Source organism: Podarcis pityusensis, assembly GCF_964106645.2.
Source record: "Podarcis pityusensis genome assembly, chromosome: Z".
Taxonomy (NCBI): Eukaryota; Metazoa; Chordata; class Lepidosauria; order Squamata; family Lacertidae; genus Podarcis; species Podarcis pityusensis.
This window is the reverse complement of record NC_138044.1, coordinates 10,035,537-10,061,812: the sequence shown is the minus strand read 5'-3', so window position 1 is coordinate 10,061,812 and position 26,276 is coordinate 10,035,537. Positions and strand designations below refer to the sequence as shown.

General features: G+C 45.5%; 1 protein-coding gene across 5 annotated transcripts in view; it reads left to right on the top strand.

Moving 5' to 3' along the window:
* Positions 1-26,276, top strand: part of KCNT1 (potassium sodium-activated channel subfamily T member 1) — a 206,683-nt gene that overhangs the window by 54,896 nt on the left and 125,511 nt on the right. For 3 of the 5 annotated variants that reach the window (XM_080990816.1, XM_080990817.1, XM_080990815.1), the window contains exon 1: positions 23,323-23,620. The exons of the other annotated variants lie outside the window; for them this stretch is intronic. In XM_080990816.1, coding sequence (XP_080846942.1) covers positions 23,469-23,620 — 152 coding nt within the window. In that variant the 5' untranslated portion in view covers positions 23,323-23,468. Of the gene's footprint in view, positions 1-23,322; positions 23,621-26,276 lie in introns of those variants that run through there. 5 annotated transcript variants of the gene reach the window in all.

Below are 26,276 nucleotides of genomic sequence, written 5' to 3'. Positions count from 1 at the left end.
CTTAACCCGAGGTACCGCTGTATAAGAAAACATTAAACATTTTTTTAAAAAAACTTTTCTATACCGGATTACCTTCAGACGGCTCGGGGGGGTCAGATAACTCCATACCCTCCAACATTTCTCCAGTGAAAATGGAGACATCCTAAGGAAAAGTGAAACATTCCGGGATCAAATCAGAAACCGGGACGGCTTCTCTAAATCAGGGACATCTCTGGAAAATAGGGACACTTGAAGGGTCTGGGATGCGACAACCATGTACTGCACAACCTATCCACCTGTGCAGGGAGCAGCCCAGGCAGCAGACGGGGCACTTGGGGTGCGTGAAGCAGGTGCCCCCACTCCGCCCCCCCCCAGTGTGGCTCAGTCCGGTGCTCCTCTCTGCAAGTGTTGGTTCCTTCAATGCCAGGAGATGAGTGCTGAGCCAAGGCCTTGCTATATTTCCGTGTTTTTCTTTGCTGCATGTTTTGTTGATGTTAAAATAAATATCTGCTGGAGTTCTCTTACCAAAGAGTGCTTGCCCCAAACTTGGGTCTTGGCTTCCTTGCTGATTGAGTAACTTCCCACTGCTAGGTATTAAACCTAGGTATTAAATGCCATCTGTGAAAATAATATCGCAGGAGGGGTTTTGTTTAGTAAGGTACTCTCTCTGCCTGGCCTTTTGATGGTTGCTTGCAAAGAGCAGCTGAGTGCAAATTCATTATTGTGAAGAACGAAAGAAGCTTTCGGCTGGATGACCGAAAAGCCATTCAGCTATGTATGCAAATGGACAGTTGCTCATCCTTAAGCAGAGCCCTTCACTCTGGAACAGGCTGTAATGTTTGGAACACTGCTTGCTTCATCGAACAGTCAGCAACTGGCATTGAATGGGGTTCGTTCAAGTGTCTTAATTTTATTTTTCTGTGCCAAAAGTGGTTATGTCTGTTTCTGAAGGAAAGAAATGAAGACTCCTGGGAACATGAAGTATAGTTTTTTCAGTGCCAGAAGTCCCAGCTGGTTTGGGGAAATAGGTTTGCTTAAAAAGTCATTATTCCATGGTGGTGCAGCCTTGTTTTCAGAAGGAGATGGGTTTGCTGTGTGCCTCTGAATAGCTTATGCCCCTCTTTAGTTCTGATTACACCCTCCTGCTGCCTCGCTTTTATTTGGCCCCGGTTCCCACTGTTCCCACTACAATCTCTTTCTTTTTCCTTTTTCCTAGAAAAAAGGTAAGTAAGGAGGGGCATGCTAAAGGTGTATGAAATTACGCATGGTGCAGAGCAATGGTGGAGAACCTTTGGCCCTCCAGATTGGTGAACTACAACTCCCACTACAGTGGTAACTCGGGTTACATGCGCTTCAGGTTACAGACTTTGCTAACCCAGAAATAGTACCTCGGGTTAAGAACTTTGCTTCAGGATGAGAACAGAAATCAGGCTCTGGTGGAGCGGCAGCAGCGGGAGGCCCCATTAGCTAAAGTGGTGCTTCAGGTTAAGAACAGTTTCAGGTTAAGAACGGACCTCCGGAACAAATTAAGTACCGTACATAACCAGAGGTACCACTGTATCTCTGGCCATTGGCCATGTTTGCTCTAGGCTGATGGGACCAACATCTGGAGGGCCAAAGGTTCCCCATGCCCAATGCAGAGAAAGAAATAGGGAGACGTTTTTCTCCTTCTCGCATAGTAATGGAACTTGAGGCTGGATGTTGGAAGATTCAGGAAAGACAAAAGGAAGTACTTATTAATACAGTACAGAGTTAAACTGTGGAATTCACTCCTACACAAGGCAGTGATGGTCACTGACTTGGATGGGCCTCTGAATGCCAGTTGCCAGCAGCAGTAGCGTAGAAAGTCAGGGGCTGGTGGGGCATAGGGCGTCACGGGGTCTGGAGGGTGACATGGTGTGCCAGCCGCACTTGGCTGGTGGGTGGCATGGTGGCTTCAGGGTGCTGGAGCTACTGTCCCTCGCATGTGACCTGCTTGAATAGGGTTGTGTCCTATCTCTCCATCCCAGGCGCCAGTGAGGGTTGCTATGCTGGTGGCCAGGAATCGCAAGTGAAGAGAGTGCTTCTCAGTTCCTGCTTGTAGGCTTCCTATGGGTGTCTTGTTGGCTACTGTGAGAACAGGATGCTGGACTAAATGGGGCACTGGCCTAATCCAGGCAAGCTCTTTTTACATTCTTATGTCCTTCCACTGCTTTTGCATGATCAGGGCACATACACACACACACCTCATAAGGGCAGGATGCTGGGGAAAGTAAGAGATATGAAGTCCTGCCTATAAGACGAACATGAAATGTTTTTGAATAAATTAAGGGATTGGGGAAGAAATTCTGTTCAATTCACATTTTAATGCAAATGTATCTAATTTGCCAACTGTCTTTTGAAATTTGCATTTCTCTGAATCTTGGTAAGCAGCTCTTCAGCCAAGAATGTGGACAAGAACGCATATTTTAGCAAAAAGTGGGCACAATAATGCATGTGTTAAAGAAAAATAACAGATGGAGATTCATTTCGTTGTTTGAAAAACTGGGTACATAAGGTGAAAAGCAAAGTAAGATCAAATGCTGATGAAGATCAAATGCTTTAAAAAACAAAAACATGTAGAATTGCAGTGAACCGAACTTCAGACTGGAACCATGGCTGCAGGAATATTGTGCAGCTCAGAACACCTGATTGTTCAAGCAAGGCTCAGCAGGAACCAGAAGTCCTCTTATAGCCTTCCTGTTGAGAAGGATCCAATAGTCAACCTTGGTGGGTTGGACCAGTCCAGGGCCTGAAGGCATTGAGAAGTCTGCAGTTCAATGGGTCACCACATGGGGAGCTGGCTGCAGATCCAGCTGCCTCCTGACAAAATCACCCATTGAGAAGTTGCTTGTTGTGTCTCTCCATGAGTCACCGATCTGTGACTTGCTTTGTTTCATCTTCTCGGGGATGCTGAGAGGAGGAGCAACTTGTGCAAAAGCTTAACGGTGGCGGGGGGCTCCCCTTATTCTTTCACACTTTGAAAAGCCCCCAGGTATAAGAATGAGTAAAAGCAGACTAGATCCAGCACTGTGGGTCAAGTCAGCTGCCCACAGAGGTATTGGAATTTTCTGTAGTTGTCTTCCTGTGGGTAGATGCTCCCACAGAAAACAGTAGTGGCGTTGTGCCAGCTGCCAATGTCAGATCCACTCTTCATTGTGTAATTTAATCAGAATGTTGTACAGAAGACAGGCATGAAGCCCTCAGACCAGATGGGCAGACAGTCTACTCTGCCAAATCACCATGTAAACAGAATATTAAATGCCCATGGGTGTCACCAGCATTTGTGTTAGGGGGCAGCAGCCTTTATGTTGGGGTGGGGCAGAACCTCAGGCAGTTAGTTAAGTATTTTGTATTGATTTATTTGATGGGGGGCAGCTGCCCCTCCATGCCTCCCCCACAGTTATGCTCATGTTTTGCTGAGAGAAAGAGCCTTTGGTAGGAGAATCACCAGTTCCTGCACTGTGATGTGGCTTGTACCATACACTTTAAAACACATTGGAAGCACCTTATTTCTCACAGGGATTCTGGGACTGCAGTTTACCCATCACAGTTACAATTCCCAGCAAGCCTCAACAAGCTTGGTATCCATTCTTGAGAACAGAGCATCTCAGAGCATCTGATCAAACTCTCACCAGTTTCCTTAAGAAATGCCTTTACTGAGCTCTGTTTCCAAGTGATGTACACTGCAGTCTTGGATCGCCACTACAACAAGGTCCCGTACACAGGCAGACTTTGTATTTGTGGCCAACTTCAGGTGGAAGACATCATTCATTTTCTGTTAGCCTGCCCCCCTATCTAGAGACCCAAGAGATTCCTTTTTAAAACATTTGCTTGCACAAGCAATCAGGCACACCGCAGCAGAAATAGTTTGGGTTCTTTTGAGTGACAGTAATAGCTTCCTAACTCATAGAATAGCCATCTATGCACAGGCTACCAAAAAAAAAAAAAAAAAAAATCAAGAGAAAGGAGTTAGATAAAATCACTGTAATGGTTGTGGTGATTCAGATTTGAATTTGTTGGTGCCTCTGATAACTTCTCTCTCTTACATCATGGATGTTGGCTTATATTATGGATGTACATTCTGCATTGTTTTATCAATGCTATTGCTACTGGTTTGTCATAGCCTTTGGCTAGAACAATAAACTTATGAAGGAAAGTGCCCATAACTCTGTGAGGTTAAGAATGTGCTTTGTATGCGCTTCAAAAATTTAGTGTGCACACAGTCTTTGACTCAGTGGAGGCTGATGTGTCTGCTGCCAGCTAAAAATAACAACATCATTTCCCTGGGATGCCATTCCTAATGCATTAACCGCGATTGTTTGTGACTCATATATACCTCAAGCCTCCTTGTGTGACAGTGGAAATGGCATCTTCATCTGAAGCTGTACTCTAGGCAGAATTGTGTGTTGTGGTCAGCATTTGGCATCCTGATAACATCAGCACTCTCTTCATCTGGAAAGCATGCTACTGGTCCTCAAAACTGCTAGAAGCCAAAGGAGTGGCAGGTGAGGAGAAGTCAACAACTTGAGGATATCAGCACCTGCTTTTCTGTCTCATAGATATATTTAGTGAAGGGGTCACCAGCGCTGCACCCATGGGCACAATAGCACTCTTGAAGTTTTCTCTGGTTGAACACAAAACATCTGATGCTTCCCCCCTTCACTGCTTACAACATCACAATGTAGTGTGTGTGGGGGGGGGGGTTACCTTCTTCTCCCTTGGAAGGTACATAGAACCCACAACTAGGACATAGATCTAACAGGAGCCTAATGATGCCAGCTTCTAAAGCTAACCCAGGTATATATGCTCTTCTGTGCCTGGGAATGGGGAACCAGTGGCCCTCCAGATGAGTATTGGCTATGCTGGAAGGACTGGTGGGAGTTGGGGGGGTTCTACAATATCTGGAGGGCCACATGTTCCTCCCACTCCTCTTGGACGAGCTTTCTCTTACACTGTACAGTGGTACCTCTGGTTGCGAACGGGATCCGTTCCAGAGGCCTGTTCGCAACATGAGCAGAATGCAATCCACGTCTGCGCGTCTGTGGGTCACGATTTGCTGCTTCTGCACATGCACATAACATCATTTTGCATGTCTGCGCATGCACGAGCCGTGAAACCCAGAAGTAACCCTTTCCGGTACTTCCAGGTCGCCGCAGTACACAACCTAAAAACACTCAACTTGAAGCAAACGTAACATGAGGTATGACTGTAGTAGATATGCAAGTAGACCACATGTGTGAACAGTGACTATCAGGTGGGTTAGGCCCTGCAGTAACATCTGTGCCAGCTCTAGGTTTAAGGAGACGATAATTGTTAGGACTGTGCACCAGATTTGGTGGAGGCCTGAATGAATTGGACTGATTCGGAGGTGGGTCTGGGAGTTACTTGAATTGGGCTGAGGCAACCCCAGATCCCCACAAGTTGGGTCAGGTGGCTCAAAGTGAAGCTGGATTGTCAGGGGGCTGGGGTCAGAGAGAAAGGAGATGCAGGTGTTTGGGCAGGAAGAAGGTGAATCTCCAAAAAGAGAGTTGAGACTATATTGATGGTTGCAGCTTTCCAGGAAGATGGTAAGGGTTGGTGGTGGATGCCTTTGAGTGTGGTGTCCCACCTGGCTTCTTCTTTCTCCCACCTGGCACATGAAACCAACACAATGCACACACCACAACACAAGATAGAGAGTGTTCAGTCCTTTGGGTGCAGGTTGCTGCTCCTTTGCGAAGTTTCCATGCAGGAGGAGGAGGAGGAGGAGGAGGAGGAGGAGGAGGAGGAGAAGAAGAAGAAGAAGAAGAAGAATAGTAGTTTGGATTTGATATCCCGCTTTATCACTACCCGAAGGAGTCTCAAAGCGGCTAACGTTCTCCTTTCCCTTCCTCCCCCACAGCAAACACTCTGTGAGGTGAGTGGGGCTGAGAGACTTCAAAGAAGTGTGACTGGCCCAAGGTCACCCAGCAGCTGCATGTGGAGGAGCAGAGACGCAAACCCAGTTCACTAGATTACGAGTCTGTTGCTCTTAACCACTACACCACATTGGCAGTTGTGAAGGAGCAGTACCCTATGGGATCAAACCCTCCGGTTCATGGCCAGGATGGGGGAAGAAGATGCAGAGACACCAGTTCCTCCCCCTTGTGATCTTATGTTGAATATGGGTTTTAAAAACCCTAATTTAAACATCAGCCCCCTACCACTGAATTGATCCAGGGGCAGATCCAGGGTGAGTGGTCCCTTCATTGGCTCAAGACTGTTTGGTCCAATATGGGGCCAGAGGGCAGATTGTGTGTGTCTTTGCACAGACCTATTAATTTTTGGATCCTCCTTTAGATCCTTCTTGGCTGGTCTGAGTAGAATTAGCAGAGCAAGTGGAGAGATAAATGGCTGAAGTAGATGAATTAAGCAAATGCAGAGCTCTTAATTAATTAAGACAATCTCCCTCCAGGGGAGATAAGAGCTCAGTTCTGTGATCCCAGGAGCCCTCATGCTGTTAAGTCACTAGTGCAGGAAACAGTGTAATGAAGGACCCATTTTCCCCTGTGTCTGGGGTTTCTCCCATTTGGCTTCTACAAGAAAAATGATCTCTTTTCAGGGAAGAAACCCATTGGATCTGAACAGCCTCTTGCTGCAATTAGGCGTTTATTTATATAAGCATATTTCCAAACTTCCAGCTCTTAAATAATGTAATTGTGGTCTACAATAAAACCATTAAAATATCGTGGCATTATAAAACCAATTCTGAACCAATTCTTTAAAAATACTTGATGGGACAGAAATGTTTTCAGCAAGTGACAAAACAAGAGGGGCCTGTCTGATTTCAGTCGGAACTGTGCATGGATTTATTTAGAGCATTTGTAAGTGGCTCCTCAGTCAAAAAGGCTCTCAGACTGGCTCTCATACCATGCAATCAATTTTTTAAAATAAAAAGGTAGTCCCTGTCTGCAGGCTTATAATGTAAAAACATGATGCACGAGGGAAAAGGGATGGTGAGGGAGAGGGGAAGAATCTGCCATAACCACCAATTGTGGTGGTTGTTTTAGTAGTTTTATTAAAGATTTTATTGGATTACAAAACACATGCATCGTCTCTATTTTCAGGTTCTAGAGTCTTTTCTACAGATTAGTTGCATTCCATGTGAGACATTAATGTTGTACACAGTATAAGGTTGGGGGAGAAAAGGGTGGGGAGCGGGTGGGTGGTAAACTTACTTTTTAAACTTAGTGTATGTGTGAGGTTATTGCATCAGCATCACTTGTGTAGATTCCCTTTCTATTCATTTATTGGTTGTTTATTCATTTATTGGAGGCAGGAGGTACCTGATGGAGTAACTTTGACTCCCCCCCCTTTCTTAAAAAGGTTTTCTGCAAGAACAGGGGTCAGCAAATTTTCCAGCAGGGAGCCAGTGCACTGTCCCTCAGACCTTGTTGGGGGCCGGACTATATTTTGGTGGGGAAATGAATGAATTCCTTTGCCCCAGAAATAAACCAGAGATGCAATTGAAATAAAAGCACACATTCTACTCATGTAAAAACACCAGGCAGGCCCTGCAAATAACTCAGAGATGCATTTGAAATAAAAGCACACATTCTACTCATGTAAAAACACGCTGATTCCCAGACCGTCCACAGGCCGGATTGAGAAGGCGATTGGGCCGCATCCGGCCCCCAGGCCTTAGTTTTCCTACCCATGTGCATGAAGATGCATTGTGCTGCTCTTTCAGATGATTATTTAGGTTGCTCACCCCATTTGCTGTTGGCTATTTTAGAAATACATGAAAGAGTTGCTGACTCATCTCCTTGCATTTGAGCTTTTCAGTGTGTCAGTTCTGTAATGGGTCTTTGGCAGAGCAAACCAGCTTAGCTTCTCCTTTGCCTAACACAGGATATGAAAATAATTTTTAATGACTGTGCAAAAATGGAGAAATTATCTTTTTTCTCTAAGCTTTTGTGTAGCTCACCCTAGTGAACCATTGGTCTTTTGGGCCTCATCTGGTCTATGCAGCCTTGGAAAAGGGCTGTAGCTCAGTGGTAGAGCATCGGTTTTGCATGCAGAGAGTCTTGGGTTCAATTCTCAGTATCTCCATGTAGAGCTGGGAGAGATTTGTTGCCTCAAACCCAGGAGAGCAACTTCCATTTGGTACGGACAACACAACTACATGGACCATTGAGTCTGCCTCAATATCTGGCAGTTCCATATGTTCCTATATTCCAGCCATGAATGCTCAGCTCCTAACTGATTCATGTAGCACTGAGTTGAACACTACTTACCCAGTTCATTTTCACCAGCATTGGAAAACATATCCCCTTTTCATCACTTTTGAAGACACATGTTAGAAACATATTTGTGTTGTTTCAGTGCTGCTTGATGCCTTTTTCATCACCCTGTTTACTACTGCTCATCTCAATGAAGTTTGCTTGCCCGCATTTGCCATTGAGTCTGGTTGTGGTGACCAGTGTGTGTTCTGGACCATGACCGCAGAATCTGAAGACAGGCCAAAGACAGCATTATGCTAGAGACAATCATTAGGCTAATTGCTAAAATGATGGTTATGCTGATGTTGCACTGTTTGTCTAATTATTGGAAGAGATTTTAACTACATTTCTTGGAGAATTCCACTGGCGATGTGCCACTGTTGTTGATTCCCCTGACAGCAAATCAGCTTTGCTTACAAGTGGCTGACCAGATGCCTGTGGAAAACCTGCAAACTGGGCATGAATGCAATAGCACTTTGCCCATCTGTATTTCCCATCAACTGGTATTCAGAGACACAATGCCTCTGACACTGGAGGTAGAGCACAGCCATTAGGACTTGTAGCCATTGTCCTCCATGGATTTGTCCAATCCTCTTTTAAAGCCACCGAGGTTGGTGGCCATCACTGCCTCATGTGGGGGCAACTTCCATAGTTTACCTATGAGCCGTGTGAAGAAGGTTTTTTCTCTTTCTTGAATCTTCCAGCATTCAGTTTCATTGGATGTCCATGAGTTCTAGTGTTATGAGAGGAGAAAAGCTTTTATTTCTCCACTTTCTTCATGGCACACATAATTTTATAAATTTCAGTGATGTCACCTGGTTCTCTTTCTGTAAACTAAACTTTTCTCTAAATTTCAGCCATCTTCTGAACCCATTCCTACCTCACTAACATCCTCCACTCTACTCTTCTCCCTTTTCCCTTTTCCAGCTGTCAGTCAGCTAAAGTCTTGTCACCAACACAACTATCATACCATGCTCCCTTCCAGCTCTACCATTGGGCTGATTGAGGTAGTTGCCACAGACAGCAGATGCTGAGGACCAGCAATGAGCTGTTGGGAGACAGGGCGGTGTATTCATTCCCTACAGGGCAGGATACTGTCCTATCACCTACATTGAAGAAAGATTCAGCAACTTGTCCACTCACCTTCATTACATGGACTGGGGATACCATTATGTCCTTCATCTCAGGGTGCATAATGTTTTAGGCCAGTCTTGCTTCCAACTTCTATTTAATTTCATGTTCTATCAACTAAGCACCCACTGTTCCTTCTCTCCAAACACAACACCCTCCTCAAACACAGCACATTTCGATGTATCTTATTCCAAGGCTCAGAAGGGGTTGAGTTCTGGAGGGGTATCTGGCATCTGCTGTATGTATGTGTTTCCCTAAATCCAAGTGCTTTCTACAGTTGACTCATGAACAGCTGGTCCTCATCCATTTTTAAAAGACAGCCTCTGCCAGCCATTGCTGGCAGATACTGAGCAAGCATTGTTGCCTCCATATAACCACATCACTTTGGCTACTTTTGATCAGTCATCAATCACTCTAGAACCTCATAGAAGGATGTATCCTGTTAAACTTGCTGAGAAAGTCTTGAGATCTTGATGGTCCACAGTACACCCCCTCTCTGTCAATTAGAACTTTTTCTGGACATTAGAGAAGCACAAGCTGTCTGGTTTCTCTTCTCCCTGGTAGGCTGGCTGCATAGTTTTCTCCACTGTGTTTACAGACTGGCTAGCAGCTTAAAACTGATGGATTTAGGGTGCTGGTAAGTAGTAGTATTAGCGATGTAAGCGTGCAATGAATGAATAACCCCCCAAACCCTATTTCTTCATCTTTCTCCGAGATCTTGACAGTAATAGAAAAGATGGTGATATTAATTCTGTTGGTGGAAGATCGATGGCTGGGGCGGCATTTATGAAGCACTTGTGTTAATAATAAATAGAGCCATCTTCGGCAGTGAGATGGAGGCCTCAACACCATCTGGTTAACAGGCTGTCAGCAGAGCCAACAATTGTACCTCTCTTTTTTAAAAAAATAGTTTTTTATTAGTTTTCAATTACAGTCCAGTATTAGCCTCATTATAACAATACCAATTTATAATACAATTATTAATACCAATCATTCAAGTACCAAATTATATAATTTAGTTAAAGTGGCCCCCCGCATGCTAAATTTGATGATTTGATGATTTCTTTTTTATTTCTGCATTCCAAAATCTTATTAGTTTCCATTAAATTCTGGTCAGAAAAATAATCCCTTATACAACAACTGCAATATTAATAACTTCTATTCGTGCTGACACATTAGAGAGCTTCAAGTGAGGAACTCAAACTAGAGTGGTACCTCGGGTTACGAACTTAATTCATTCCGGAGGTCTGTTCTTAACCCAAAACTGTTCTTAACTTGAGGTGCACTTTCGCTAATGGGGCCTCCCGCTGCTGCCGTGCTGCTGGCATGCAATTTCTGTTCTCATCCTGGAGCAAAGTTCGCAACCCGAGGTACTACTTCCGGGTTAGCGGAGTTTGTAACCTGAAGTGTTTGTAACCTGAGGTACCACTGTATATCCTTGTTCTTCCTGTGTGTGGCAATTATTCTGTCCGTGGCATTTCTTCCTGTCCTTGTAAGATGTTATGTCTTTCTTTCCCCCAAATGTTGCTCTTATCAGTCATGCCTTGGATGGAGCGGATATCCCATTGTTGTTCCATAAATTCCCTGTTGCTTTGTCCCGTGCTTCATTGTTTTGCACCAAGAACTTTAACAACAGCTGCAAAAGTCACTCTGTCACAGTAAATAAACAGTTGTCACCATTTCCGCCCTTCATCCTGGGAAGAAGAGCGATCTGTCGAACTGCACATCAGTTCCATGGCAGCTCACAGACTCCTTTCATCCTTCCTTCCAGCTGATTATCCTTCCAATTAAATTAAATTCCAAGTCCTCTTAGTTCAGTTCAGTTCAGTTCATAGATAATAAAGGACGGGGAAGAGTCAGCTCTAAGTTTCCATCATAAACTTTTTGCAGATTAGAGCTTCCCTTCCCTTTTCTGTTTGTTTTTTTATTTTTTTTAAATGATATTTATTGAGAATTTTAAGATTACAAAGGAAAAAGAAGGAAAAAACAAGAGAAAGAGAAAAAGAAAGAAAAAAAGTAGATAAAAGTAACAATTAAACAATACAAATCAGTAAAAACCAAAGTCAAAAACAAAAAACAAAACACACCATACATCAAAATCAAAAAGCAAAAATAAACAAAAAATTTAAAAACAGATCCAATATTCCCAGATCCTTAACTGTCATTACCTTATTTCATCAACCTCCTCGCACCTCCCTTTTTTGTATTCTAGTTGTTAATTATCTCAGCAAATCCTTTCCATCTTTCACAATATTCTGTCATTAAATTACCTTAATCTATTTTAACCTTATCTTACCATAAAAAACCCTAAAACTTAAAACTTAAATCTTATTTATACCAAATTCTCTTAACCATAACATATTCTTACATAATTCTTTTTAACATTTCTGCTAAAGCCAAATAATTTCATTCCAACATTTTTCTAATACTCATTAATTTTACGATACTTTTCTAAATGAATTTTTAAAACTTTCTTCCAATCTTCATCCATCGTCTCTTCTTCCTAGTCTCGGGTTTTGTCAGTCCTTTCTATGCCATCCATCTAGTCCATCAACCTGGTGACCTTATGTCCGAGGCTCTTAAGGCTCTTCCATGTCCCTTCCGCAGGTCTTCTTCATATTTATACCTGTACTTTACTTTGTCTTCTGCTCCTTTCACTCGGGGAGACTCCAGCTTGACAATATTTTTTGTCCCTTCTCGTCAAGTCAGCCCCTTTTCCATAGTCAACACTGAAATCCATGTGGTATTTAAAGGCATGTTTCAAGGTCCCTCCAAAGTTAAAGGCCCCCACAACTCCGAGCTCCCCCCGGCCCAAAGCCAGACTTGAAGGGTCAAAACATCCCTGCATAGGGGGGTCTATCCAGCCCCCCATCTCCAAGCCAAACTGGACTCCATCTCTCCAAATCTGACTTTTTCCAGGTTCGTTCGTCAAATCCAACAACTCATATTCCTGCTGGGCCCCAGCTCCCTCCATCTCTGCCACCCGAGGTCCAGCAACAACCTCCTCCCTCATCTGATCTGTCAAAGCACATTCCTGGATTAATTCCTCAGTGGGTTCTATATAGGTACCCACTGCCTGTCCAAAATTTCCGATCGCAACAGTCATCAAATCCATCTTCTCATGTAACTGTTCCAATAAAGCACTTATCTTGCAAAAGGCAAGCACCAGAGCCTCCGAGTACATTCTTGTTCAAGGTTGAAGTCTGGTCCCACAATCTTAATCTATTGCAGCTGCAAAGCTCCCCAGTTCGGTTTTAATAACAGTTTCACTAGCTCCCTCTGGGGGAAACAATTTCTATTTGTATCCATCTTTTTTTTTAAAAGCAGATCTAGCAACAAAGTTTTCCTTTTTCAGATATTTTGTCAATATTTTGTTCCTTTTAAATGCGAAGGGGAACAATGGAATCAATATGTTTCTCTTCTTTTAACTATCTGTCAAAAACGTTTGTCCATAGTCAATGAACTTCCCCAGAACGTCTGTCCTGACACCCCACTCCCAGGTTCAAGACGGTGGAAAATTGCCTTTCTTTACTCTCTCTTCTGCAGGTTTAAACAGTCTAAAAAAGGTTCCCCCCTCTTCTCCTGCTTCCAAAGGGGGTTCAGTAATTTTAATTGATGAAAATTTGATCCTTTACAGATGACTTTCTAAACTCTAGCTTGCCATGTCTTTGCTTCAATCTATCTACAAAAGCGGAAGGCGGACTTCCTGTTTAGACCTTCCCGCTTCAGTGCCAAATTAAAAAATTTCTTAATCCAATTTTCCGTTCTACTCACGGGCAGTTGTTTAAAATCCAATTGTCCACAGGAATAAGTCAGCGCTCTCCGGCAACAGCAATGCGGCTTCACTCTGTGAAAGAAGCAGTCGATTCAAAGCACCGCGCCACTCACCCCACGTCGCTCCGGATCCCCGAAACCGGGTTTCCCCGCAAGTAGGGGGGGCGCAAAGGTGCCAGCCGAATCCCACGTCCACAGGCTTCTCCCGCCTGTGGTTTTTGATGGGTCTCCGCCTCGCCGTGGCGGTTTAGACCCTGTTTTCCACGGAGCGGATTCCTCCCGATGGGAGGAAATCCGCCATTGCCAGAGGCGCCAACCCAGAAGTCCTCTGTTTGTTTGTTTTTACACACAAAGTTCCATTTGATGTTATATTCCATCCTACTTGTACAAATATAATTTGAACTAACATTCAGAGGAGGGTTGCTGAATCATAAATTTAGAGAAGAAAACTTTAAATAAAGAAACCGTAGGCTCTCCTCCCCCCACCGTCTTTTGCACCAAATGAAGTCTTATCTCAAATTCAAACCTCAAAGTCCTTGCAGTTGGTTTGTTCTGCAGTTTGTGATCTCATCTCTTCTAGCATGTGCCTGTACTTTAGTCCAATTAAGCTCTAATTAACAGGGGAACCTCTGCTTCTTAATGGCGGCATTGGAGGGTTTTCGGCAGGTGAAGTGCTTTTGGACTCAGCGCTTCCCTGCCCCCCTCCCCCACATTTCATGCCAGAGCAAGAGTCAGGTACCAAGATGAACTGTGAGTGAAGCCCACTCCCCCAGTCCCTGGGGGGGAATTTGCAAGGATAATTTACCCCGATCATCCTTGTTTTCCCTTCGCCTAAGATCCCCCACTGTCGTGGGGGCTGCCTCCATTAAGGCAAAGTGGAACTGGAAGCCAGAAATTGTACCTCTCTGCAGGCATATCAGCCTCCAGAGCTGAGCTTCCAATGTAAGAGTGACAGGTTGTGATTAGCCAAATGTGGGTAAGATGGGCTGTGGCGGCCCAGTGTAGGAAAACTCTGGCAAGGGCTCCTTAAAACAGCTCTGTGGGAAACAGATATTTCAGGGTGGAGATTTTCCTATTATGGCATCCTACCAATTAAAATTAGCTATGCCTGTTGAATTTCTACCACACAGCTGTACATAGGGTGGGGTCTCCTGCCAGAGTATGTGGGGACCCAGCACCAGAATGCTGCGTGTTTGCTTATGCCAAAGGATAAATGGAATTTCCCTGCTCTATTCCTTTATTGCAAGAGTGGAGACACTCAAGTCCTGGGATCATAGAAGGCCTAAAAGCCCTCCCTGTCCAAGGCGCAATCTCAATAGGGCCAAGGCCCCCTCGGCCCCCTCAATATTTGCAGGAAGGGGGCTGAGCCTCAGTGTTGTGGGGGCAGAGGAGGCCTCCTGATGATGGGTGCACCGTGTGATGTGCCCTACCACCACCCTCCTGCCCATAAACGTGGCCCAAACCACCTTGAACCACCACCCACCACTGCTCCCCTGTTATCTTACGTTTACTGGCTGTCCACTGGCTCTCTACCACTGCGACTAAGCCAAGTACACCAGCACAACAAAGCCTCCATTGAGGCCCGTTGCTGCTACAGACGTACTTCCAGAAGCCAGGGCATGCTTCCAGAAGTACATCTGCAGCTGCAGCAAGCCTCAATGGAGGCCTTGATGTGGAGGCAGAGGCCTTGCCCCAGTCACCACTGCGGCAGCAGAGGAAAGGCAGTGGGCAACAGGCAGCAGTGGCAGTCTGGCCTGCGTTTGCAGACAGCGGGTGGCAGTGGAGGGCCATGCCGTGCCATGCGTGCATCATGAGGAGGCTGAGTACAGAGCACAGCATAGCGTGCGCATGACGTCATGATATCACGTGCACACATGCAATGCCGGGCTCCTCCAATGTGTGGCACAAGTCACGCCTCTGCATCTACACGTTCAGAATAATGTGTTTATAGTTACAGCCTTCCTGGTAATGGTGTCTTGTGTCTATTGGGACTGGTAGGGCCGAAGGCAAGGAGACCAGCAGCAGATGGCTACAGAGACGACAGAGCCAATAAATTCTAGTTTCCCCCTGTCATCTTTTCTATTGAATTCTACAAAGGACAACACTGAGATAAAGGAAGAGTAAGCTGATAGCCAGGACCATCCTTTGGACTGGTTGTAAGCGAAAAGGCTGGCCAGTGCGGGCTGGTGAGGGCATAAATAGGTTGGTGCAGCAGTGCCCCATTCACACTGATGAACCAGACTCCACAGCTTCCTGGGATTGTATCACTCCTGAATATAGGTGGAGGACTGCACTCTGAAAACTCCCTGACTGTGGGAACCTAGCTGTTCATGGGGAATAGGCTGCTCTCCCAGATATGCTAGGTTTCCTTATGCAAGGAGTCAAAACAAAAAACCACTGCATGGAAGACCATGCCAACATATGATTCCTGCCCCTATCTTCATAAATGGTACAGTCCCTGGGGGCCTGTGCCACACAGATCATTCTGGATGTTTAGCTTGGTTGTAAGACGCCAAAAACAGCAACAAAGTGAAGCTTCAGCCCTTCCAAATAATGTGCCTGCAGTCCCCAAAACCATGGTTACTCAAAGAGAATGTCAGTTTCATTTCCAAAATAGATGGAGAAAGCGTCATTGTGTGTAATCTATGTAAAATGTGTTGGTTTTTGCCTCTGTGCCAGAGGCACCTGTGTGTACTAAAAGGATGAATGGCTCCATCACAAAATCAGAAACTTGGGGAGAAGGGGAGAGAAATAAGGGGGAATTGTGATATCTTTGGGAGTACCAAAATGATTGACATTCTAATTCTGTTTCTTTCTCAGCACTCAGGCAGGAATCTATTTTTGCTCTCAAATGTGACTGAGTACAGATATGGATAGTGAAGAAATCCATGATTTTGTTAGCATTTGAATGAGACACAACTCAACTCACATTTTCCAAAACAATGCATAAATGGGAAACATGGTCTATCCTTTTAAATTTGCACTTTTCCTAATTTTACATTGCATTTCTCCAGCTGAACAGTGTGTGTGTGTGTGTGTGTGTGTGTGTGTGTGTGTGTGTGAGAGAGAGAGAGAGAGAGAGAGAGAGAGATTGCTCCAGGTCCTGCCCATCTCCCCATTTGCCCCCCAACTGCTGTATGTGGTTCCTGGCAGAGGGAAAATTCTATCATCTCTCTCTCTCTCTCTCTCTCTCTCTCTCTCTCTCTCTCTCATCTATCTATATCTATCATCTCTCTCTCTCTCTCTCTCTCTATATATATATCTGTTTATCATCTAACTATTTATATCTGTCTATCATCTATCTATCTCTATCTATCTCTATCTATCATCTATCTATATCTATCTATCTATCTATCTATCTATCTATCTATCTATCTATCTATCATCTATCTGTCATCATCTATCTATCTATCTATCATCTATCTATCTATCATCTATCTATCATCTATCTATCTATCTATCTATCTATCTATCTATCTATCATCTATCTATCTATCTATCTATCTATCTATCTATCATCTATCTATCTATCATCATCATCTAGCTATCTATCTATCATCTATCTATCTATCATCTATCTATCATCTATCTATATCTATCTATCATCTATCTATATCTATCTATCATCTATCTATCTATCTATCTATCTATCTATCTATCTCTATCTATCTATCATCATCTAATCTATCATCTATCATCTATCATCTATCTATCTACAGTGATACCTCGGGTTAAGTACTTAATTCGTTCTGGAGCTCCGTTCTTAACCTGAAGCACCACTTTAGCTAATGGGGCCTCCCGCTGCTGCCACACCGCCGCTGCACGATTTCTGTTCTCATTCTGAAGCAAAGTTCTTAACCCAAGGTACTATTTCTGGGTTAGCGGAGTCTGTAACCTGAAGCATATGTAACCTGAAGCATATGTAACCCGAGGTACCACTCTATCTATCTATCTATCTATCTATCTGTCATAATCTATCATCTATCATCATCTATCATCTATCTATTTTTATCCCATCCTTCCACTAGGGAGCTCAAAGCAGCTTACATTCTTCTCTCTCTCCCCCCTCCCTCCTTCATTTTATCCTTATAACAACCCTGTGAGGTAGGTTAGGCTGAGAGTGAGTGACTGGGCCAAGGGCACCCACTGAGTTTCATGGCTGTGGGGATTTGAACCCTGGGCTCTCAGGTCCTAGTTAATGGCTATACCACTAACTGCTACACCTCACATTCACCTGCCCAGGAGGGGATAGAAACCTGATCTGGCTGGCCTAAAAGAGTTCTGAGTTGGTTAATGGGAATCCCCAAGGTGGTTTTGGCTTTGAAGGTGCTGATGTTCCTTTTAGACTGACAGCTTGCTTCTATAGCCCCTTCCATATCCACTCAGATTACAGTGGTATCTCCAGTTAAGAACTTAATTTGTTCTGGAGGTCCGTTCTTAACCTGAAACTGAGATTCCACTTTAGCTAATGGGGTCTCGCGCTGCCGCCACACCGCCGCCGCGTGATTTCTGTTCTTATCCTGAAGCAAAGTTCTTAACCCGAGGTACTATTTCTGGGTTAGCGGAGTCTGTAACCTGAAGCGTCTGTAACCTGAAGTGTTTGTAACCTGAAGCATCTGTAACCCGAGGTACCACTGTATACGATGTCGAAAGAACAGTAACCACGAAGTCCTCTAATGCAGGTAGTGGCAGACTTTGGTCTCTCATATTTCAGTGGTTCCTTGGGCAATGCTAAAATTTGTTGCCACCTCTCATGCTCCGTTCTATAGCATTGTTTTGGCACCCCCTGCAGTGCGGCACCCAATATGACTGCACTTGTTGTTCTGCCCTAAACAACCTCTGATGCAGGTGTGGAGAAGCTCTGGTCCTCTAGATGACATTTGACTAAAACTCCCATAATTTTTCAGCATCAGTCCTGTTTTCTGAAGCTGATGGGAGCTGTGGTTCAACAACATCTACAGGGCTGAAAGTTCCCCCTCTAATGGAAATTCACCCCGGCAAAGATTTCCAGAAGATCTAAGACCTAGAATGGATAACCTTTGCCCATGGGTTGCATGCAACTTTTGGCCAAATTCCATCCTTCCCTGGGATCTCCACTCCTTTTCTCTGCTGCTTATCCTGCTTATCATCTTCAGTTTCTAAGTGTGGAGATGGCATTCTGAGTGCATCAGGTTTCCTGGGGAGCTGAGGCTTTTATTCCCCCCACCCCAAGTGATCCAAAAACAGTCAAAATAAGTGCCCTTGCACTCGTGTGCTTGTGTGTGTGTAAAGGTGTGTGAGGCAGTGAGAGATTTTACTTTCTTGGGCTCCATGATCACTGCAGATGGTGACAGCAGTCACGAAATTAAAAGACGCCTGCTTCTTGGGAGGAAAGCAATGATAAACCTAGAGAGCATCTTAAAAAGCAGAGACATCACCTTGCCAACAAAGGTCCGTATAGTTAAAACTATGGTTTTCCCAGTAGTGATGTGTGGAAGTGAGAGCTGGACCATAAAGAAGGCTGATTGCCAAAGAATTGATGCTTTTGAATTATGGTGCTGGAGGAGACTCTTGAGAGTCCCATGGACTACAAGAAGATCAAACCTCTCCATTCTGAAGGAAATCAGCCCTGAGTGCTCACTGGAAGGAAAAGATTGTGAAGCTGAGGCTCCAAGACTTTGGCCACCTCATGAGAAGAGAAGACTCCCTGGAAAAGACCCTGATGTTGGGAAAGATGGAGGCCACAAGGAGAAGGGGACGACAGAGATGGTTGGACAGTGTTCAATTTCTTTACATTATTAACAGCTGCAAGGATATTATTGGCCCAAAAATGGAAACAAGAAGAATTACCAACGATGGAAGAATGGAGAATGAAACTAATGGACTATGCAGAATTTGATAAACTAACAGGAAAGATCCAAAACCGGCGGGACCATAAGTTCACCGAGGACTGGAGTAAATTTGTAGATTATTTGAAAAGTATATGTGATGAACAAACAACGTTTGTTGGTTTGCAGGAAGCTCTGTGAAGAATTAATATTAGAAATATTGTAAAAAAGGGAGTGGGGGGGAGGTTATTATTATAAGGCAATATAAAATTAGGAAATGCGAAAAAAAAGAATCAAAATGGAGGATTGTCAGAAGAGCTGAGGGAAGTCCAAAAAGAATGTATTTGTGAGAAAATGTGTGTTATGTTCCTATAATTTGGTATTGTAAAATTAATAAAAATATTTTTTAAAAAAGAGGAGAGAAGACTCCCTGGAAAAGACCCTGATGTTGGGAAAGATGGAGGGCACAAGGAGAAGGGGACGACAGAGGACGAGATGATTGGACAGTGTTCTCGAAGCTACCAACATGAGTTTGACCAAACTGCGGGCGGCAGTGGAAGACAGGAGTGCCTGGCGTGCTCTGGTCCATGGGGTCACGAAGAGTCAGACACAACTAAACGTCTAAACAAGAACAACAACAACAAAGGTGTGTGAGAGCAAGGGGGCAAGGAAGCATGGGTGTGTTTATGCTTCAGTGTGAATTTGGGGAGGGGCGTCTCAAAATGGAAGCCCTACCCAGTGGCGGAGCTTCATGCTCCAGCACCAGGAGGGGGGGTGGAGAGCAGGCGGGGGCAGGGCTAGTGCACATCCCAGGGGCATGGTGCGCCACCCGCAGGGGCATGGTGCACGTCCTCGGGGCGTGGCACCCAGCATAGGGGGCCAGCCGTGATGGCACCCCACCATGATTGCATTGCTCCCCCCGTACTCCTCTTCCTCCGCCAGCAGCCCTACCCCAAACTCCACCACATTTCAAGAGAGGCTAAATAGGAATTCCCATCCCTACTGCTAGGCAGCCTTCCCTGCCAATTCTCCCTCTTCCCAAGTGCAAGCAAAATTTTTTGAGAATAGGGGGCAGTGAATTATCCATGAGGATTGCTTACTGGAGCCAGGAGAGGCATTTGCTGGCCTCTCCATCGTGAGAAATGATGCTTTCGAGCATCCTCAGGAACGTCATTACGTTCCAGAAAGCACAGGATATCAATCTGCATCCTTCACTGCTGTGCCATTTGCACGAGGATGATCTGATTGTATGTGGTACAGGAACCATGGTGAAATTTTGACCCCTCTTCCCTGCAGCCAGCAGAAGCTGACTGCAAAATGACATGGCCAGATTAGTGAATCACACAGAGATGCAGCCAGCAGTGGCTCCACTCTAGTGTTGGGAGCTCTGGACCTGCAGAAGACATTAATTGTTTAATGATTTGATGCTGCAGCACACTAGTGGCTCTCTTGTTAGCATGCCACCAAAACCCCCTCCAAACCCAAAACTCCGCAAAGACCTCACAGTAGTATGCAGAAGCAAAAATAGACACACATGTACAATGATAAAAATGTGCCCATAAGTTGCAGCCACCACTGATTGACCAGTTTAAAGCAGGGGTGGGTGACCTCAGGCCCAGGGGCCAAATGCCCCCTCCCTTTTTAGCTCTTAGCCCACACCCCTCTCCCCATCCCACACCTCTCATTGGCCTTGCTTCAGACCCAGAGGGTCTGGCTGGAATGTGCCCTTCAGCTCTGATCATGCCCCTTGCTTGCTTGCCTGGATGGAGGACAGAGAGGGGTGGGTGAATAAACTCCCATTCATTCCTCCACCTTCTTTTGCCTCTGGTCCTGCCCACCACTAGCATGTGGCCCTTCAGAAGCTTCTCAAAAGGAAATGTGGCCCCCAGTCTGGAAAAGATCCCCAACCTCTGACTTTTAAAGCTTTTAGGGAGTGTGAATAATTGTGCATTATTTAGTGGCTGTGAATTATTTTATCTCACTTGTGCCATTTGGGAGTTACTGGAGTAGATTAATCAACTAAAAGCTTTTAAGCTGATTAATCAGTGGAGCCAGGAGCCAAGGGCACACTTGCTAATTTTATGTCTGTGATTCAGGTGTGCTACCCTCTTGGGGGATGGGAAAGTACCGTATATAGGAAAGACAGCTTTCCCTTCTAATGATGGGCCGTGGCTTTTGTTTGTTAAATTGCTCCCAAGGATGCAAATCTGGCAGAAGTGTGCATTTAAAATAAAATTATAGGGTATGTGTGAAGTACCCCATTGCTGTGACCTTAAAAAGGCAAGTCCTCAGACAGTTGCTGAATGCATGAATGAAAAATATAGATCTTGGAGGGGCCGGTTCAGTGGTCTCCCTAACTAGAAACATTTATATTTCTAGCTAAAAGCTAAGCCAGTGTGCTTGCTGTGAGCAAATCACTGGAGGCTACTCCATTAGGGCAAATGTGGACCTGCTAAACTAGCCTCAGTCTGCTCACCCACCCCACCCCCACCTGCCTCCCTTCTTAAAGGTAAAGGTAAAGAGACCCCTGACCATTAGGTCCAGCCATGGCTGACTCTGGGGTTGCGGCGCTCATCTCGCTTTATTGGCCGAGGGAGCCGGCGTACAGCTTCCGGGTCATGTGGCCAGCATGACTAAGTTGCTTCTGGCGAACCAGAGCAGTGCACAGAAACGCCGTTTACCTTCCCACCGGAGTGGTACCTATTTATCTACTTGCACTTTAATGTGCTTTCGAACCTTACATCCATTCCAGGGCTTGTCAGCAGCCTTCTCCTTCTGTTTAGTTTCAGTGTTGCCCTTGTAGAACTCAAGCAGGGAGGAGGAGGAGGAGGAGGAAGGCAAACCTAAAACAAGTTGGCTTCTTCTGTCATCGGCTCTGATGCCCCCTGCTGTTGGGCTCCCTGCCTTCCACCTCACTAGGCTCAGCAGGCACCAGCTGCCACTGAAGTAGACACTAGGAGGCAATTCTCTTTAGGTGACTCCACTTGCATTAATGGCATCGGTGCCTGATTCATGCAGGCATGAATGAAGGTAGGCATCACATCACGCTGGTTTGGAAATGAAGAGGAAAGCAGATTTAATATTTTATTTTATTTTATTTTAAATCATTTATAAACCACTGGTTTTTTAAAAAATGATGTACAATATAAAAACAACTAGTACTGGCTGGGGTTGATGGGAACTGGAGTCCAACAACTTCTGAATGGCTGCAGCTTCCCCTTTCCTGCTTTAGCAACTACTCCCATGTTGTCTCGCTTGCTTCTGTTGCCAAAAGTGTGTGTGTGTGTGTTGCATATGTATATGTAAAGATAAAGGGTAAAGGGACCCCTGACCATTAGGTCCAGTTGTGACTGACTCTGGTGTTGTGGCGCTCATCTTGCTTTATTGGCTGAGGGAGCCAGCGTACAGCTTCCGGGTCATGTGGCCAGCATGACTAAGCTGCTTCTGGCGAACCAGAGCAGCACACAGAAATGCTGTTTACCTTCCTGCCGGAGTGGCACCTATTTATCTACTTGCACTTTGACGTGCTTTCGAACTGCTAGGTGGGCAGGAGCAGGGACCGAGCAACAGGAGCTCACCCTGTCGCGGGGATTCGAACTGCCGACCTTCTGATCGGCAAGTCCTAGGCTCTGTGGTTTAACCCACAGCGCCACCTGCATCCCCATATGTATATGTACACCAGGGTAACTGGCAGAATGAGGTGACAACAAGGCTTTCAAGCACAGCCCTTTCTCCATCCTTCATTCAAGCAAGCCAGAGGCATTATCACAGGTCAAGGACACAATCCAGCCAGGCAAAAGCACCCATGTCATTAAGGAGGTGGAGCAAACCTATTGAGATGTGTGGCCTGGGGAAGAGTCTCAGGGGCCAGATAGAGAGGATCAGAGGACCACATTCAACCCACCTGTGCCTGTACAAACTATGACACTGCACACACATACAGTCCAAAAGTTCTGCCTATATTTTGCTGTGGGTTGCACCTGATGACCCTTTGACCGCCTTCCAATTCTATTACTCTATGTGGGGTCTATCCACAGGTGTAAGGCTATAGGGTTCTCCTGGGCTCTTTATTCAGTGCTCTGTGATGAGCTCCTGCACTCCAGCATTTTACTACTACAGCCACTGAAAAATATCACCTATCATCATATTAACTGGTCAAGGCATTGGAAGTGCCACCAGCATAAATCCTATTAGCCAGGGGAAGCACTTTCTCTTCTCATCTTGCCACGGTTCCGCTGCATGCCACCTGATTCATTGCACCACCATGCCAGCCAGAGCCTCCCTTCATCAGTACCACAATAAATCCACAAGGGCAGGATTGTTCCACTGTGCAGCTTTGTCTGGGGGGGCCAAGTGTGTTGTGTGCCTGGGAGAGAGAAAATGGTACGTGCTTCCCGCTCTCGACCCAACTGCATTTCGAGCAAAGGATTGCTATGAGTGAAAGAGCAAGAAGAGAGAAGAGTTCTTGCTGAGGGGGGAAGTGAAGGCAGCCCCCATCTCCGAAGAAGCCTCCGCGATGGCCAGGGCAAAGCTGAAGAAGTCGCCATCCGAGAGCAATGCCCACCAGAAAACCATCCCGCCTCTGGCAACGACCGAGGATGTCCCGGGGGTCAGCCCCTTGCTACCCGCGCGGAGGCTGGGGTCCTTGGGCAGCGAAACTGGACACAGGTACTGCAGCATTGCATGCCTCAGTGTGGAGATGACCATCCCCCGTAGTGGACTTCGGACATAGCAAGGAGCCGAATGGGTTTATTGGAGCAAAAATGTGGAAAATTGGATTCCCCCTCCCTTTTATTGTAAACCCACATCCATGCTCCTTAACATCCCAAACCTGTTTTTCCCCCCCCCCGCGGGAGGAGGGCTGCCATTATTAACTAAGACCAAAGATTCCAAAACAACCAAACCCGGATGAGATTCATATAAACATACAAAACTGCTGCATGCCAGTTATTGAAAATCCCGAAAGCGTGACTTCAGCCCCTGTTAACTTGCAGTGTGCATTAATCTGTGCGGGGGATTGGGGGTTGCTGAAGCCCTTTCTCCCAGTCTTCCCAATTTGTGGTGTGTGCTATTATGCACCATCTTTGGAAGCTGTCTGGGGAGGCAGGAGCACACGGTTTGGAAAATACACCCCTTTGCGTAAAGAACCTTCCCTCTTTCGCGCTCACACCAAGGTTTGCATGCAGATAAAGGAAAATTAACCAGGGGAAATAATCAAATCAAAAATGCAACACTATCTTCTGGGTACACATCTGTTAACAGGCAAGCGATGGGCAAGCCTGTTTTTGCATTTCCTTTGAAACCGTCCATTTCACTTGGGCGGTGGGGCGGGCAGCTCACAGCGTGAATGAATGATCCCAGCATTGCAGATAGATGCAGGACCGAGTTCTCCGCTTTACCTCTGTTCCATGGCATCCCTTTTCCATCCTTTCTCTTATATCCATCAATCCTTCCACAGCCCGCCTACCGGCATGCTCTGTCTGTCTGTCTTCTCTAAATCTTGAAACACCGTATGTACTGCATATATCCCTGGATTGTAAGGCGGACTGGCGCCTTTTATTCATTCCCCGACTGCGAAGGGGCTCCATGTAAACAAAGCAGTGCATGAAAAGGATTGTCTAATTAGGCGGGTATTTCCTTGTAGGGGGAGGGAATCTACCTGGTGTGTGTTTGCGGGCGGGCGGGCGGGCGGGCAGCGGGAGGGGGTGGGGGAACAGCAGGGGCACATAGAAAACCAGCTGTGGAAATAGCAGGTCTTCTGCAGGGCAGAAAGGCACCTAGGTACTTGTTTGCTTCTCTGAATGGATGAGCTCAGGCTGGTGGACTGATCTTGGCAAGGGTGGCGATGGACAGGTGCCAGCAGCAGGGTTGAGTACCACTTGCAGCTCCTCTCTCCATCCCCCCACCCCCTTTGAAGCAAAAGTCAGCCATGCATTAGGTAGCAATGTGTATTACTTCACGGGCTTCCAAATGCGGTAAGCCAGTTTTGTACCAGTTTTGGACCTTCCTGGTCATTCTGCTGAGTGAGGGACAGGAAATCTACCCAAAATAGGGAGTTGGAAAGAACAGCACTTTTCCAACTTTCTCCTTTAGCTCTAGGTACCTTTCAAGGCAAAACAAGGTAAGTTCCCTCAATACCTCATGACCAAGGGGGCAGTGAAGTGCAGAAAGCTCCAAGTTTTATAGACACTAAGGGAAGACACCAAGTGTGCCCAAGGACCCCAACAGATGCCAAATTGCTGACCCCTGCTCTGATGTAATGTGTTAATTGTGTCATGAGACTGCACTCCCACAATGAATCAGTCCTTTAATGAGGGTATTATATGTGACCACTAATTTTTTGAATAGGGAATTCTACCTGCTGAAATTGTTTTTGTGCTTGGTTGGGGGGAAACATCTCATCATGAGGGCACCACCACTGAAAAGGCTCCCTTCCTAGAGGCTACACTGCCTCACTTCATTAGATGGCAGTGGTGGACCTGGGGAAGGCTGTCTCATGAAGAGTCTTGAGGACTGGACACTTAGGTATGGGAAGAGATGTTCCTTTAGGCAATCTGTTCCCCAGCCATCTAGGCTCATCATTGATATATTAACCAAAGCCGATAAAATGACTAGAATCCCATTGGTGGCCACCACTGCTTCTTCTGGGAGTGAATTCTAATAATTTAACTGTGCACTGTGTGAAGAAGTACTTTCTTTTGTTAAGACCTACTGTGGATTCAAATACTAGCTAGGGCAGGCCTGTGGGTCCCCAGAGCTCAGGGATGATGGGAGTTGTAGTCCAACACCATTTGGGGACCCACAGGTTGAGAACTGCTGGATTAGGGAGACCCTGAGCCTGATTCTGCTTTGACATGCACTGGGTGGTACTGATGTTGTCATTTCCTCCCACCCTGTGAAGTTCATAAAAGTCAGTGGGGGTAACCTCACATATGTACTTGTGGGTGGAAGTTATGGGACACAAGAAGTATGCTGTATAATTAATAACCCCACAGAGCCTGGTTCCTTGTGATTGTATTTGGAAGACATGCTGTTCCTGGGCTAAACAGGTAGAGTTGCCATGTGTCCTCTTTTTCCAGGACACATCCTCTTTTTTAGGGGTAAAATTTCTGTCCCGGTGGATTTTTTAAATTTGCCAAAATTCTGGAAGAGATATAGACATAACTGGTGGTTGAAGACTCTTCTCTTCTCCTGCCTGCCCCCCTCTGCAATATATTGGTGCTTCTGTAGCCCACATATAGTTAGGGGCATTTAAAATCACAGTTGCAATAACATCCTCTTTTTTGCTCTTCAGAATATGGCAACCCTAAACATGGGTAGATAA